The 15,813-nt window shown below is 37.6% G+C and overlaps 1 protein-coding gene across 10 annotated transcripts in view; it reads right to left on the bottom strand.

The window, feature by feature from the left end:
* Positions 1-15,813, bottom strand: part of ADGRV1 (adhesion G protein-coupled receptor V1) — a 284,918-nt gene that overhangs the window by 143,980 nt on the left and 125,125 nt on the right. For all 10 annotated transcript variants that reach the window (XM_019005248.2, XM_015652741.3, XM_019005246.2 and 7 more), the window contains 7 exons: positions 12,923-13,040; positions 11,837-12,008; positions 8,522-8,764; positions 2,970-3,377; positions 1,757-1,941; positions 445-694; positions 129-268 (listed from right to left, as the gene is read on the bottom strand). In XM_019005248.2, coding sequence (XP_018860793.1) covers positions 129-268; positions 445-694; positions 1,757-1,941; positions 2,970-3,377; positions 8,522-8,764; positions 11,837-12,008; positions 12,923-13,040 — 1,516 coding nt within the window. The remainder of the gene's footprint in view (positions 1-128; positions 269-444; positions 695-1,756; positions 1,942-2,969; positions 3,378-8,521; positions 8,765-11,836; positions 12,009-12,922; positions 13,041-15,813) is intronic.

The raw sequence follows: 15,813 nt of genomic DNA, 5'->3' as shown, positions 1-15,813 counted from the left end.
TTAAGGAAAAAAAACATGAAATGGATCTATTTTATACTTACAAATTATTTTATTGGACCTATCTCATTTTACACAAATATACGGATTCCTGCTAGAAAATGGAAAACTAAACACAATAATAAAATAACCTTTCAGCAGCTTGATTCCAAAGAAGACACAGAGACTTCTGTGGAACAATCCGACTTCCTTCAGCATAAATACGATAAATGACTTCATTGTTATCTTTCAAAGGTTGTGAACTCCGACCCTTCAAGCTCATTGAAAAAACCTGAAAAACCATGTATAATGTAAAGATATATTTAATATTAAGATTCAACACAGTGCTTGTTTTAATTGGAGAGGACCATAAACATGTTCATATTATATTAAATACATTTATTATGTTTTAAGTAATATCTAGATTAAAACAAATTCTCGGAAAAGAAAAATGAATTATATTCAAACCTTGTTCTTCAGGGCAAGCTCTTTATCTCTAGTAAGGAACCACTGCTGGCTGCTGTATTCTGTGAACTGCACGGATTCACAGTTCTCCTCCTGGGAAGATGATAATACTACAGACACCTCTAGTAGATGTTCAGGTACTTGAATGGAATCCCCATCTTTTCCATTAAATTTATGTCCATTTATTTGCTGAGGAAACCAGCTGTGAGCCATTATTGCAATATATGGGCAGCTGTCAAGGATATTTTTGCCTCTGTGGAAATGGAAAAGCAATAGGGCTGGTAAGTGGGACCAAGCTTCACTATTCACCGCATAATGACTCTAAAAGGTATTTGTGATTTGTTCTACTTTATTAATTCATCATTTTTAGGCTTGTGATATTTAATTGGCACACTGTTTCAGCTTCTGTGCGAAAAAAAATTTTTTACATATTTCAGCTTCTCCATTTCCTTGCTGGGATTAGCTCCTTATGATCTGCAACTAAATCCTATCCATAGTAAACTAAGTTGTCAAAACACTCATCTTTACAACTTGATGTAGAACTGAGTCTAAAAAACAGGCAAGGCATTCAATGGATGATGTTGCTTTGGTTTGGTGGTTTTTGTTGTTTTTTTTTTCCCCAACAGATGATGCAAAAAACACTTGGAATAAAGAAATTAAACTTTTAAGTTCTAAACACTGAACACGCATCCCACCACAGCTGCTTAATGGATCCTCAGTGGGAGAAACACAGTGTTTAAAACCATCTGTCTCATAAAAAAGTATAATCTCTTTCTTCAGTCACCTATTTCCCCTGCCCATTAAGCCTGATGAGGGTATTATGCCCTTGGAGACAAAACTAGCAATTTGAAACTATGAGTAGCTTTAAAAATTTTAAAACAATGTTCAAGTGAGCAAAACCAAGAACATAAAAATTCCAAAATACCAGTAGAAATTTTTTGGTTCTAATCTTCATCTAAGGCTTAGAACACAGCTCTGCATCATACAATTACATATTATTTTCTCAGCAAGAACAATGAATCTTTTTCCAGCCAATATTTGAGCTAAAGATGGGTCAATACATGATCTCCTGACTCATGTTCCCACATATACCCCCTACAAAAGTAAGTTATGTGTGACACCCAATCTTACAAAGGACAATATATTGGCACTATGACACAGTGCTTTGTAAGACCATGACAACATGATCCAATTCACATATGGGTAACATACTAGATAGAAGACAAGTCCCTTTACTGAAAATACAATTTACATTTTCTGTATTGGTAAATTGTCATGTATTTGCAAAATATATTATGAATTCAAGCTTACTAACCTTTCTCCTGGTGATCCACACTTTATCCCAGTCAACAGAGAAAAAGCAAACTTTTCAGTCACCTCAGCAAGCAGGCTGTATCCTTGTGTGTCTTCACGTTTTGGGCTAGCCAGAGCACAGAGTATCTCATAGAAAAGACTCCTGCTTTTATCAGTGAGTAACAGTTTTTCACCTACACCTGTAACCTAATGAGAGGGGAAGAAACCAAGCAACATTTTACACAAAGGAATCTGCATGTAACACTTCCTTATTGTCAATGGTCTAATGATACCTTTACTGTGATTCCAATATTCAGTCTGAAAGTTCAGAATATTTTTCCCAGCTCCTGATCACTGCTTCTAAGGCATAAGACACAGTCTGTCAAAACTACATAAAGACATGCTTACTAGGTCATTTGATAATTAAAGAAAGGATGTGGCATTTTTCATTCTTCCGCTAACCAAAGGCTGCTGAGTCCTGAGAATTTTTAAAATTATTTTCTCTGTTTTCTGTGTGGCAACAATCAAAAATTAATGGATACTGTTATATTTATAATCTAGGTATTTAGAAACTTTCCAGCTTCTGTACATTATTCCAAGAGTCCAGAAGAGACAGAATACCGTAAAACTAGTTCATAATTTACATATAGCTTAGTGCAATAAAGCACTCAGCTACCCTGACAGCCCAGTTCAATAAGCTACTGGAGGAAAAAAGACTGATGCTTGTTTAAGACTACAGCAGACTCCAGCTGGTAAGATTTGTTTGTGTGTTGACTGCAGTCTGCTGTAAAGATATGAGCAGGGGTTGTGCCAGGCCTAAAAAAAACAAAGGTGTGACCTGAGAGTCAAGAAAAACATAATTAAAAAAAATAGTCAAGAAAACATAATAGGCTCTACACAGCATCAAACAACAGCACCAAAGGGAAAATTGAACAGTAGAAAATCTTGAGCTACAGGTATATATGAAAAATATACTGGTTGCTCATTTCAACCTATTTGATTTCTGATATCTTGCCACTGTCCTACTTAGTAGCAAAATCTTCCTTGATTGTGGGACTTGACAATTTCCACTTTTACATTTGCAGTCGGTGCTTCCGAGTCGCTGCTGTGGATGTGATCTGCCTTATTTTAAATATTTATATCTATATATATATATGTGTGTGTGTGTGTGTTGTTGCATTATTATACTCTAATTAATGTTATTAGTCATTTAAGAAAGAACAGGAAGTGTTTACCTTATCTATTATATGCACCACAGCAGTAAGCTGCTCTTCTGTAGTTTCTGTAGCCACTTTGACATTCAGATTCTGAAGGATTTTGTGTAAAATGGTGTCATCAAGAGGCTGATGCAGTTGATCAATCAGTCCCCAAACTGGCAAGGAGTCCAAATCTGAGACAATGGTGATGTTAGAAATACCATACACATCATCTACCCTGGCACCACCTGTGGGATTAGAAAGTACAACCTGGAAACGTTTAGGAAATGGGTTTAAAGATCCTGTCTTTGGAGTCAGGGTCACATCCAGGAATGCATTTCTCTGTCCGTGTTCAAAAGTCAATAAACCATTCGATCTGACAAAATCTTGTCCTGCCACAGCTGGAGATATGAAGGTCCGTCCCATAGGTTCAGGTTTTTGTAGCTCCTTAAAAAAAAACAAAAGAATTTTAGGTAGCATTATGATAGACATAATTGTTCAAAATCACCTGCTATAAACACATTTTAAATGGGTAAAAACAAAACGTATTAAAAAGAAGTCATCTTTCAAAAAGCAGTTATGAGTAATGAAACAATTACATTTAAAATAATTATCTCTCTGAATTAGTAATCCATCAAACCTAGAAGAAGAATTATATATATTGTCACTAGTAAACAGGGTCCCACTCTTTCCTGAACAAAAACCATGAAACTTTTCTGTGTGAGTAAATACTACAGAAATGTTAGCACATATGTGAACTCTAGAAGGGTTGATGTCAAGACCATGACTGCAGCACAAAGTCCCTCACTTTATTGTAAAGAAAAGCATTACACATATATAGAAAACTAAATAAAATCAAAGCAAAGATTTTGGAAATCTGTTTCCAAATTAATATCAATTCATGGTATTCTAGTCGCAGAATACATACTTAAAAGATAAATAATCCATTTAAAACAAAGGCAGAGCAAGTACCATAAAATACACATGCAAGGTGGATAGATAAATCTATCTACTAATGCTACATGACCTTATTTCCTTGGGAAGCAACATTATTTTTACCTTCCATGAGGTTTGCAGTTACTGTTTCATTCTTCAAAGTCCTGTTCTTTTTGTCTCATGTATAACCTTGGGTAATATAATAAACTTTCTTTAAGAACCTAACTTTCTGAGCTATATTATCTTTCAAAAGTACATATTAATTTAATAAGTGAATCTTGTACACCGACTGCTAAGAAAAGGCCTCCTATTGAATAAAATGAGGATTTTCATTTGTGAAATACTAGACCCCATTTGGAAATATTTAGCTTTTATTGGTAGAGCTTATTTATGGAATGAGTCAGATATTTTCTGAGTTCACTGGAGAACCTGCTAAGTCAATGCAACATATAACTGCTCAAAATTGCACTAGACATGATCACTTCACCTGTGAAAATTCCAAGGGGAAGTTTCCTTCTGTTTATCCCTTCACTAGGGATAAACAGAGAGAACTAGGAAATGGAAATAAGCAGTAATAAAAGCACTAGTAACAAAATCAACATCAAAGAAACCTTTGTAGGGATGAGAGAAACATCAGTTTCCAGTTACTGCCTTCCTGTCTTCTGTGCCCTCTTATTTTAAAGCTACTAATAATACAAATACTTAAGTAATTGGCCATCCTAAAAAATGAAAAATGTCCAAAGGTTGGTTATAAATATTACAAATGGATAAGAGATTGCCCACTATATTTTAGCTTAAATATACACTGGGCAGTAGCAATTTATTTTCCATTTAATAGCTAAATTATAGTGAATTCTTAGGTTGAATAAATGTGAAAATTTGTTACCACACAATCTAATTGAAACACTGGCCAACTACAATATAATAAATGCATGGCAACACCACGTAAATCTATGTTGTTAAAACAGACATGCATTCAATATAACAATAGAATGCAGGACCTTTTATTATAAATGGTAAGATTATAATAACTCATCCTCAAAAGAATGATTTTAGCCATAAAATCATAAATATTCAAAGCAGACGAGGCCAAGTACTATTCCAATATGATGGTAAATTTGAAAGAATGTCTTGTAGCCTGCGCCTTGATGCTGGATTTACAGACACTAAGGAAGTGGTGGAGAGAAACATCATCAGCTGCAATAATAATGAGTGAGGTATGCATCTAAAAGAAGAAAGTGTCAACAGCTGTAAGAGTCTTGTGCTAAAAACATAAACATCTCAAAAATGAGTATGGATGATAAAATTTACTTTAACACATGCTATTTTTGATAAGAACAATTTTTTTTATTTAGTACTCCAAGAATATTGAATAAAATTTGATTAAATTTCTCTTTTCCTAAGTATGATCTGGTAAAACAAATTTGTGCCCTAACAGAGCAAGTGTCCTCATGTCTGGATGTTGTATACATATGCATCAGGATAAAACCTTAATTACAGGTGAAAAAGCCTCAAAAGTTGAAGGCTCATAAGAGCCTTAGAACAAAGTAAGAAATATATTAGATGCCTGGCTGACCATAATCTTTGACTCCGCTGCTAAAAAAAAAAAAAGCTAAATAAATACTGCTAAAAAAAACATTCTCGACAATGCAATGAGAAAAAGGTCTTTTAATAGTGGAAAACCAAAGAAGCTCAGCCCAGGAAATGTTTGACTGTTTCCTGAAAAAAATGTTAACCACAGTCATATTTACTTTAAAGAATGACCAATTATTTAATTATTAAATGAAACATAAAATCTGTGATTCTACAAAATGTTTGGCTTGAAAAAAATCTTAAAGACTGACTATCCAGTTTCAAAGCCCCTGCAGTGAAGAGGGAAAACTTTCACCAGATCAGTGGCTCAGAGCTCCATTGAACCTGGCCTTGAACACCTCCAGGGATGTGGAATCCACAACCTTCTCTTCCCAGAGCCTCACTACTCTCACAGTAAGGAATTTCTTCCTGATATCTAATCTAAACCTTCTGTCTTTCAGCTTTAAGCCATTCCTTCATGTCTTGTCACTACATGCCCTTGCCAAAAGTCCCTCTCCAACTTTTGGACAGGTTTCCTTTAGGTGCTGCAAAGCTGCAATGGGATCAGCCCAAAGCCGCCTATTCTCCTGGCTGAACAATCCCAATTCTCTCAGCATTTCCTCAGAGCAGAGGTTCTCCATCCCTCTGATGAACTGAGTGGCCTCCTCTGGTCTTGCCACAACAGCTCCATGTCCTTCCTGTGCTGAGGACCCCAGGGCTGGAGCCAGCTCTGCACAAGCACACTCGCCAGAAAGGCACAGAGGGTCTGACCCCCCTCCCTCCCCTGCTGCCCATGGTGTGACTTTCTTTTTTCTTGCCTCCTCTGGGCTGTATTTTCTGTATATATTACTTTTCTCTAGTCTCTCAGCCTCCTTTGGGCTGAATTCCCTTGGGATCCTCCCTCGTGGGGAGTCCCACTTATCTCAGTCCTTATTATTCAAAGAAAACTCCCGGGCTCATTAGAATCTGGTTTCTCGTGTTTATTGAAGGATCCTTACAAAAACTTGGCAGGTCTATCCAGACTGACTGCACAAGCTTAAATCACCACAGCCTGGCTCATCTTGTTCTAATGATACAAAATGGCCCCGAACCACGCGGTCTTTTCATCTTTATACTAACTTTTATCCTATTAGCTACAAACACGTGTATTGTTATTATATCTCAACAAATAAGTTTTCTATATTCACTCGCGTAATTAAAAGTGCAACTAACTCTAAGCCAATCATATTTTGTGCTTCTATAAACTGCAGAAGCATGGAGAAGAAGGAAGAAGAAGGATTAAAAACTACACCCTTTTTCCTCCATCTTTACTCCACGTGTGCAACCCCTTTAAAATCTATACTTTCACCTCTGTGTTAAAAGAAACATTTTTCTACTCTCTATTTAATTTCTTACAAATTCTGGCTTGCTCAGGGATATTTGGAAGTCTTTTTATCAATATTATATGTGATTGATGTATTTTTTAAGGAATTATATAGACAGAGAAATATCCCTGCATTTCTAGACTCCTACACACAGGGCTTTGGATGCAGCCCAGGACACGTTTGGCTTTCTGGGATGGGAGATCCCATGGCTGGCCCATGTCCAGCCCCTCACCAGCACCCCTGTGTCCTTGGGGGCAGGGCAGCTCTCGATCTGTTCATCCCCAGCCTGCACTGGGGTGCTCTGACCCAGGTGCAGCACCTTGCACTTGGTCTTGTTAAACCTCATGAGATTCCCAGGGGCGACTTGTTGAGCCTCTCCTGGTGCCTCTGGATGGCATCCCATCCTTCAGGAGTGTCAACTGCACCCCTCAGCTTGGTGTCATCTGCAAATTTGCTAAGGGTGCACCCAATCCCTTCATCTACACTGTAAATGAAGACAGTAAATACCACTGTAAATATCCAGCACAGATACGCGAGGGACACCACTTGTCACTGGTGTCCACCAGGACTCTGAACCACTGACTACAGCCCTCTGGTGGTCACCATCCAACCACTTTGCTATCCATCAAACAACAGTCCATCCAAATCCAACATTAAATCCTTTCCAATTTAGAGAGAAGGATGTTTTTGGGGATTGTCAAGGCCTTACAGAATTTCAGATAAATGACACCTGTAGCCTTTCCCTTGTACACTGATGTAATCCCCCATCATAGAAGCCCACTAGTTTGGTCAGGCAGGACTTGCTCTTGGTGAAGCTGTGCTGGCTCTCAGCAATCTCCTCCCTGTCCTCCACGTGCCTTAGGAGACCTCCTGGGAGGATTTGTTCCATGATCTTCCCAGACAGAAAGGTGAGGCTGACTGGCTGGGAGATCCCAGGGCCTTCTCTCTACCCTTCCCTTTTTTAAGCTGGGTATAGTAACACCCCTTTTCCAGTTATCAGGGATTTCACCTGATTGTCAAGACTTTTCAAATAACAAGTCAAGAACATCAGCCAATTCCCTCAGGACTCTGGGATGCACCACTTTAGATCCCATAGAGTTGTGTACATTCAGTTTTGTCAGGTGCTCATGAACCTGATTTTCCCACACAGTGGGAGACACTTGCTCCCCCATCCTACTGTCCATCAGCTTCAGTGGTGTAGGAAAAAAAGGTTGTCAGTGAAGACTGGCAGAAAAGTTGTTGAGTCCATTAACCTTTTGTTGCTACCAGTTTTCCAGCATTCTTTATTGGGGGAAATACATTCTTTGACCTTCCCTTTCTGGTTAACATACCTCTAGAAGCCCTTCCTGGTTTTTTTTGTGTCACCTTGCCAGGTTCACTTCCAGCTTCACCTTGGCTTTCCTTACACATTCACACTCCATCTCTATTCTCTTCCCAGCTCACCTGTCCTTGCTTCAATTGCTTGGGCATTTGCTTCTTTCTCTTTAGTTTGACCAGCGAGTTCTGACTCAGCAACGCCAGTCTCCTGCCTTCATTGCCTGATTTCTTGCTCTTGGGCATTGCTAGTTCATGTCTTCTATGAAAGACCCTCTTAAAGATCTGTCAGCTGAGGGCACTTTCCCAGGGGAATCCCCTGACTACTCTTCCCTGAAGAGCTGGAAGTCTGGTTCCCTAAAGGTCAGTAAAAGATATAAAATAAATTAAATAATAATGTCTTACCTGCATACTGTAGCTAACCATTGTAGTTACTGATGTACCAGAGTCTCTAAGAACTTGAAGACTGATTAAAGCTGTCTTCTTATAAGCCACAGCAAATCGAGATCCCACAGCAAAATACACTAAACCATGAGGAGCATCACTTTCCAGGACAGTTATAAAAGCAAATCTGGCACTGTTGTTCAAAGCAGCTCCTGAGCTTACAGCATACAGCTCAACAAAAATATAAGTTTCAAATTCTGGTACCTGTAAGTGAAGGATGATTTTCATATTGTTGTAAGATCTATTAATAACTTTCAGCTTTAAAAAAATGTTTATATATTATGTTGCACACACAGTGGATCACCTTAATAACACTTCCCACAAGCATGCTTCCAGAAATGTACACTAAGTACAGTAAAATATATCCTAAAAACAATACTGCAATGGGCTTCACTCTGTCAGGCATAATAATTAAATCCCAGATTTTCACATGGAACTTACTGCATAAAGTAGTTATTTAAACAGCTATTTTAATAGCAGGCATTGTGGCTGCAAATTTGACATAAATGACAGTAAACTCTCCAAGACTGCCATATTCCAGATTATGGATTTACATAGATGTACAGTTTATGAAGAATTTGCTCTTTCTTTTTACCTTAAAAAAAGGCTTGTACCTACCTACGCACTTTTGGAAAACCTGCACAGAATTAAATATGCAATTTTGAAAATGCAATTAATTTACATAGTAACTCTCCTGTATTCAAGTACTGAACTCAGTTAAAATTCTGAAAAACATTTTATATACAACACTAATATGTTTATGCATGTTTTACAAGAAATGAAAACTCAGAAGATTTGCACACTTAACTGAATTTATTGAAAATCTCAGAGCTTAGGCAATACCATTTGATAGAGTTTGTGGTCAGAATTGTGGCCAGAGTAGAGCAGGGTGACAACACGTAAGAGGAACAACTCTGCAGACACTAAGGTCTGTGGAGAAGGGGGAGAAGGTGCTCCAGGTACCCAAGCTGGGATTCTTCTGCAGCCCATGGTGCAGGCCATGGTGAAGCAGCTGTGTCCCTGCAGCCCATGGAGATCCATGGGGATCCAGAGATCCACCTGCAGCTGATGGAGAAGGCCCATACTGGAGCAGGGGGATGCCTGAGAGGAGGTTATGACCCCATGGGTAGCCCACACTTGAGCAGGTTGCCAGCAGGGATCTGCAGACCCATGCAGAAAGGAGCTCACGCTGGAACAGGGACTTTTGCTGGCAGGACTTGTGACTGTGTGGGGCACCCACAGTGGAGCAGCCTGTCCTTGAAGGACTGCACCCTATGGAAGGATGACCATGCTTATGTTCTCCAGTTTCTGGAGAATTGCTGCCTGTGGGATGGACTCATGCTGAAGAAGTTTCCCGTTGGAGGGACCCCATGGTGAAGCAGGGGAAAGACTCTTCCTCCTCCTGAGCAGCAGCAGGAACAATATGTGATGAAATTTCATTATTATGAAAATACCCCATTTCACAAATCTGTTTGTTGCTGGAGAGGAAGGAGTAGAGCTGGAAGGAGGAGGGGAGGGTGGAAGGTGTTTTAAGGTCTTAGTTTACTTCTCATTATCCTGCTCTGATTTTATTAGCAAAAAATTCAATTAATATCTCTAATTTGAGCCTATTTTGCCCATGATGATGTTTGGTGAATGATCTTTCCCGGTCCTTGTCTCAACTCATGAACCCTTTGTTATTTTCTCTCTCCTGCTCAACTGCAGAGTGGAGTGATAGAAAAGCTTTGGTAGGTGCTTGGTATTCAGCTAGGGTCAACCCACTACATGAAAAAGCTTTGTGTTTCAGCTCTGAATTCTTGGAAATCCTACTTTAATTCTAGGATTTTTAGCTAATAAAGTCAATACTGCTGATGAAGTAAAACTTACAAAAGCGAGAATGTATCCTACAAAAATGTAAAGTATTAATTTAATATATTTTTTACTTCATCATTTTTTTACATATTTACTGCTAATCTACAAGCTAACTTATGAAAGAAGAATTGGAAGAATAATTAGGAAATATTTGGAGGGATAAACAGCATATGTTTTCAATTGTTAAGTAGTCCTCTAAATGAAATTTTCTTGAGTAATGATAGGTGCAATCATACTGGAACGAATGGGGAGCTTCAGCCTTCTGTTAGCACTTGCTAGAATGGCACAGGCTTGTGCTTCATGTGGCACATCTGCATGTGTCTGCAGCTTCTGCACTGCTGTCATTAAATACTGATATCACTTCTTTGGTCTAAAGAAGTTCATAACCTCGGTTTACTCAGCAGGGCATCCTGTGTCCTATACACCTATTCATTTGCTCTGTAATGTAAAGATAACATCTGAAGAAGGAGAAGGAAAATGGCCCTCTTAGTGAACTAAGGGAATGCATCCTGTTTCCTAAACAGGAAATCCCTATTTCCCACATACGGCATCTTGCAATATTTTCTAGAACTGAGTCAGAAAAACCATGGAAATCTTCCCATCTAGTGTTTTTCCACTGCCTAGACTTTGGCTTTGCCTCTAGCCTGTGTGCTAGGATAATTTCTTAGAAAATTTAAAACTCTCCAACTTTAAAAGAATGGCAAACATTAATCCTTCCTTTCTTAAGGGATTACTCTAACCATTAGGTATTCACACTAAAATATTTTTTCCTTCTCTTTTCAATAAACATGACTGAACACTGTGTTATCAGATGTGTTAATACAATCATGTCTGTAATTTAGCTGGGTCTCGCAAGGCTGTTAGACTTAGACAAATGCAATTTAGTGGATGATGGCTCCTAAATTGAACTTCAGTATTCGCAAGGTGGATGTGAACAGATCTTTAGACACTAGGAGATTGTTACACAGTTTTATGAGCTTTCACAGATCACTGTGCTAGATTTAGGAATTTAAAATTACACACAAGTTAGACTTGAAGGTTTTTTTTGTGCAATGAAATATTACTTATAAAATGTTTTCCATAAACCACCCTAAGAAATGCTTTGATAGATGAAAAACTTATTGTGTGAAGGATAAGAGTATATGACCAAATATTTCACTGAAACAACTCCATTCTTTTTTATTACTGTTTTATAAAATCTAAGATCTGCAATTTACTCTTCAAACTAAATACTTATTTCCTTCTTAAATTTTTACCAGTCACAGTGGATGCAGTACAAGACTATAAATAAACATGTTCAAGAGAAGGCAAGCAGATATCAAGTTACTATTCTCAACCTAAGTATCATTTCCTGTAGACCAGAGTTTTTTTCATCTTGACAAATTGCAATTCAATGCTGTAGATAAATGAGCAATACTTACTTACCTGATCAGGTTTTATTTCAATGGAAATGTTGCACGTTGTTTGACCTGCCATGCAGGTCGTGGCTCCCAGCACAGATACAAGCTCATTCTCCAAGTTCACACCATCCTTCAGAAGGACAACAGCTGTTTTATTAAAGGTCACACGCCAGAAGACCATCACATCTTCAAAAGCCCTATAAGCAAAAGAGAAGAATATGCATGTATTGAAGGAAAGAACAGATTCAGGAAACATAAGCCACAGACATATCATACACTTAATGTTGTTATTCAGAACTTATCAATAGGGAATCAACAGCTTTACAATGAAAAAAATAGTTGGTTTTTTTACATTTCTTCATCTAATATCTATTTAGATGATAAAAAAAAAAGGTAACAGAAGAAGAAAATAAAAAAATTGTGGGAACCCAGATGCTTCTTTATTTTTGTTTCAGGTAACATACAATTATCTGAATAAGAGACAGTTCTGCTTGGAAAGCGGGGATGTGCCCAAATACTTTCATAAATATTATAGTAACCATTGGCCTGGAAAGCCAGGTAGAATTTGTCATTCCTGTAAGTGTAGGGTTACCATACTTGAGCATATTTGTTTAAAGTACACATAAATGTAATATATATATATATATACACTTATATATATATATACACATATATACATATATATATATGCCAATTTGAAAAAAAGTGAAGACATAAGCATACTGACACATAACGCCTTAACTGCTCCTTGCAGTATTCATAGCTACTTACATTATACAGAGGTGAGAGGTGAGAATTGGAATTACACCTTTAGCAGTGCAAATACTTTACCTTAAGCAGAACCTTCACACTTGCTAACCTACAGTATAGAATGCTAAGCATTTGAGTTTTTCCTGTTTCTGCTTTTTACCAGTAAAGTGACAGACCTAATTATATTCACAACTTAAATGCCCTGTGGCCAAAATCTGTGAAGCTATTAAATGAGAGACTTGTTAAAAAGCTCTGTGATGAAAACCTCTTCCACTAACAGTAGCTCCTATGATTCAAGACAACATATTACAGAGTGATTACAGAGTGTGGGAAGAGCATTGGAATCAGCTGTTGCCTGCACCTGTTTGGTTGCCGTGCGACAGTCAGCAGCACCTCTCTGTTTTCTGAGTCTTCATCAAGTATCAGGCCACTTTGTACTTCTGGAATGAATCCCAAAATACCATTCTGGAGATCGCTTCCTGTGTAGGAAATAGTCCATGAAAGTATTAAGCAAGAAAGTTAAGCTGAGAGTAAATTATAATTTTAATATTAACAACTGCTAAAAATGCAGTCAGGTATGTCAAAGCATGCTGCTCAATTCTCATAATATTTGCATTCTTAATTTACACTCTAGAATTTCAAATTTAGAATACAGCATTTCTAAATTTTAGTTTTAACTATAGAGTAGTAACAACTATTTTTGAAAGCAAATTCCTTATGAGAGTCTTGGCACCATTTTTGCATGTAAGCTTGTATTTTCAGCAGCATTCAACAAACTGACTGAACTCTGTGTGTCTTGACTTCAAGAGACTAGGTGTTACAGTAATCTCCAGAATAATCTCAAAAGCCTTGCCTATAATGCCTTTATGAGACAATCCCTCCAGCTATGTTTATCATAAATCTTAAAACATTCTCTGTGGACAGAAATGGGCCTCAACATATAAAGAAGGTAATGTGATAAAGATGGGATTCCAGTGACATAACTTAAGCTTTCTTATTCATCCTACCCATGATGTGGTTGAACCCATCCATTTTCACAGATTATTACATCGACTTTTCTCTTGCATCTTTAATTCTGTGTGTGGAACTAATGAGCTACAAGACATTTTTCTCAGGGAAATACAAGTATCTTCAGAAAAACAGCAGTGGAAGATAAAAATTCCCAGTGTTAATGAGGGGAAACTAATGTCTTACAGTGCTCAATAAAATCATGCTTCTAAAGGATTTCTCCTTGCAGGTAGTGATGGCTTTACTCTGGAATTGAAAAGGCAATCTACTTCCACCCCAGAGCTTACTAGTAGTCAATATATATATTAAGATGAACAGAAACTGTGTTTTTGCTCATGTGCTTGTACAAATATTTAACCTGTGGTGTTTATCTATACACTTAAATGCAGGTGCATGCTTTGACCCTTCTCCTTAATCTATTGTCTCATGTTCCAACTTTATGGACACTTCGTACTGTGGGTGTAGCTCTAGAGCACATTAACACACTTCTGAGGTGTTAATACAATGAATACATGAATTCCAACCTGTGTCTATACACATACTTCTGCAGTGAACGTGCATATCTGGGGAACTGGTTCGCTAGAACCCGTTCCTGTGTAAATTTCTGTGTAAATTACCATTTCTGTGGTAAATTCTAGAGACAATGCACATGAAGAGAATGTGTTTCCTATTATCTGGTTTTGTATATGATCTTGATTACTTCCTACACTCATCCAGCAGCACAGTTTAATCCTAGTTCTCAATACCCATACTGATTCCTTAAGCCTACCTAAATACACAAAACTCCCAGTAATGTTGTACCTTGCTTTCTTGATTAGCCTAAACTGAGTTAGTCTAAAATTTGTTCCAATGCCCAGCTTCTTTCTAAAACTTAATCTATGTTGCAGGTTGGACTGGTATCTATTCAGTTGGTCTGACAGATATCTAAAAGATAGAGGAAACTGGAGTTCTGACATCACTTTCTCACAGTAGCACAATGACTGAAAGAAAAACTCTTCCTTGGTGTCCTTGTCTTCCATCCCCAGAAGCAGAGCATGACTACCCTGCAGATATGAACAGCATAGTAGCAAAGAATGAAAACAGAAACTGTTTTTTATACTTTGTACCTTTGTAAAATCACTGAACTTAAAAATACAAAGTATAAGAAATACATGTGACAGAATGCCAACTTAATTCGGGTTAAAAGGGCCCTTTAAGTCTTTAGTCCAAAACCCTTCTCAAAGCTGAATTATTTCTGAAACCTGACCAGATGGCTCAGAGGTTTGGGGCTTGCAAAACTTCCAGGAATGGAGAGAGACCATGCAACCTCCCCAGGCAACCTGTGCCATTGGCTCTCTGTACTGAATAGAAGAAAATATTCAGGCTAAACCTCATTTCAACTTATATTCACTGCCTCCCATCAAGCACTGCTGCCATAATGCATTATTTAAATAATGGGTCAGTAAATTTTTATGTCTCTCCTCTTTTAGGTAACCTTATCGTCTCAGTCGGAGCTATGTCTTCTTGTATTCAAATGCTCCATGACATTTTCTTTTACAAAATCATGTTTCATAGACTGTTAGGAAAAGGAAAGGAAAAAAAAAAAAAGGTAAAAGAAAAAGTAAAAGAATCTTAAAGCATCCTGGAACTCGGAAAGCAAAGTACCTGAAGTAGCAAAATACAAATCATTTGGTCTTTAGAAACAAACCACACAAAAAAAGGCAGAGATATTTTTGTGCCATAAACTGTCAAGAAGTGGTCAGTATTACAGTTATACAAAATATTTTGGTCTGAACACAGCACTACAGTACTGTGAGAAAGAATCATTTGTACAATACCAAGAACAAACGATGGAAGCCCAGCATTTCTGTAACAGGTTCCTCTTGGACACTTTTTCATACCACAAATTAATTGGTGACTCTTCTCATAGTCATAGGTCTTAATCATAAATTATCCCACTTATTCTTTGTATTTGGAAATCATGGATCTACTGAGATGGGAATCTCACATCCCAGGAGGAAGGGGTGGAACAAGAAAATGGCAAAAAACCAAATGAGCCTGCAATGCTACTCCATCTCCAACACAAACACTTATTCTCAGTGTTCTCCCTTCATAAAGGACAAGAACAGAGATAAGCATCACCTATAGATGTATTTTGAGTTACATTGCTCAGGGAAGCTAAGTGGACTTTATGTATTAGGTGCTTCCTCTCATCTGGAAAATGTTTGTGTTGGGAATAGAATACCCTGCTTATTATCATATATA

Source organism: Parus major, chromosome Z, assembly GCF_001522545.3.
Source record: "Parus major isolate Abel chromosome Z, Parus_major1.1, whole genome shotgun sequence".
Classification (NCBI taxonomy): Eukaryota; Metazoa; Chordata; class Aves; order Passeriformes; family Paridae; genus Parus; species Parus major.
The sequence above is the reverse complement of the archived record's forward strand: the minus strand, read 5'-3'. Positions and strand labels throughout refer to the sequence as shown.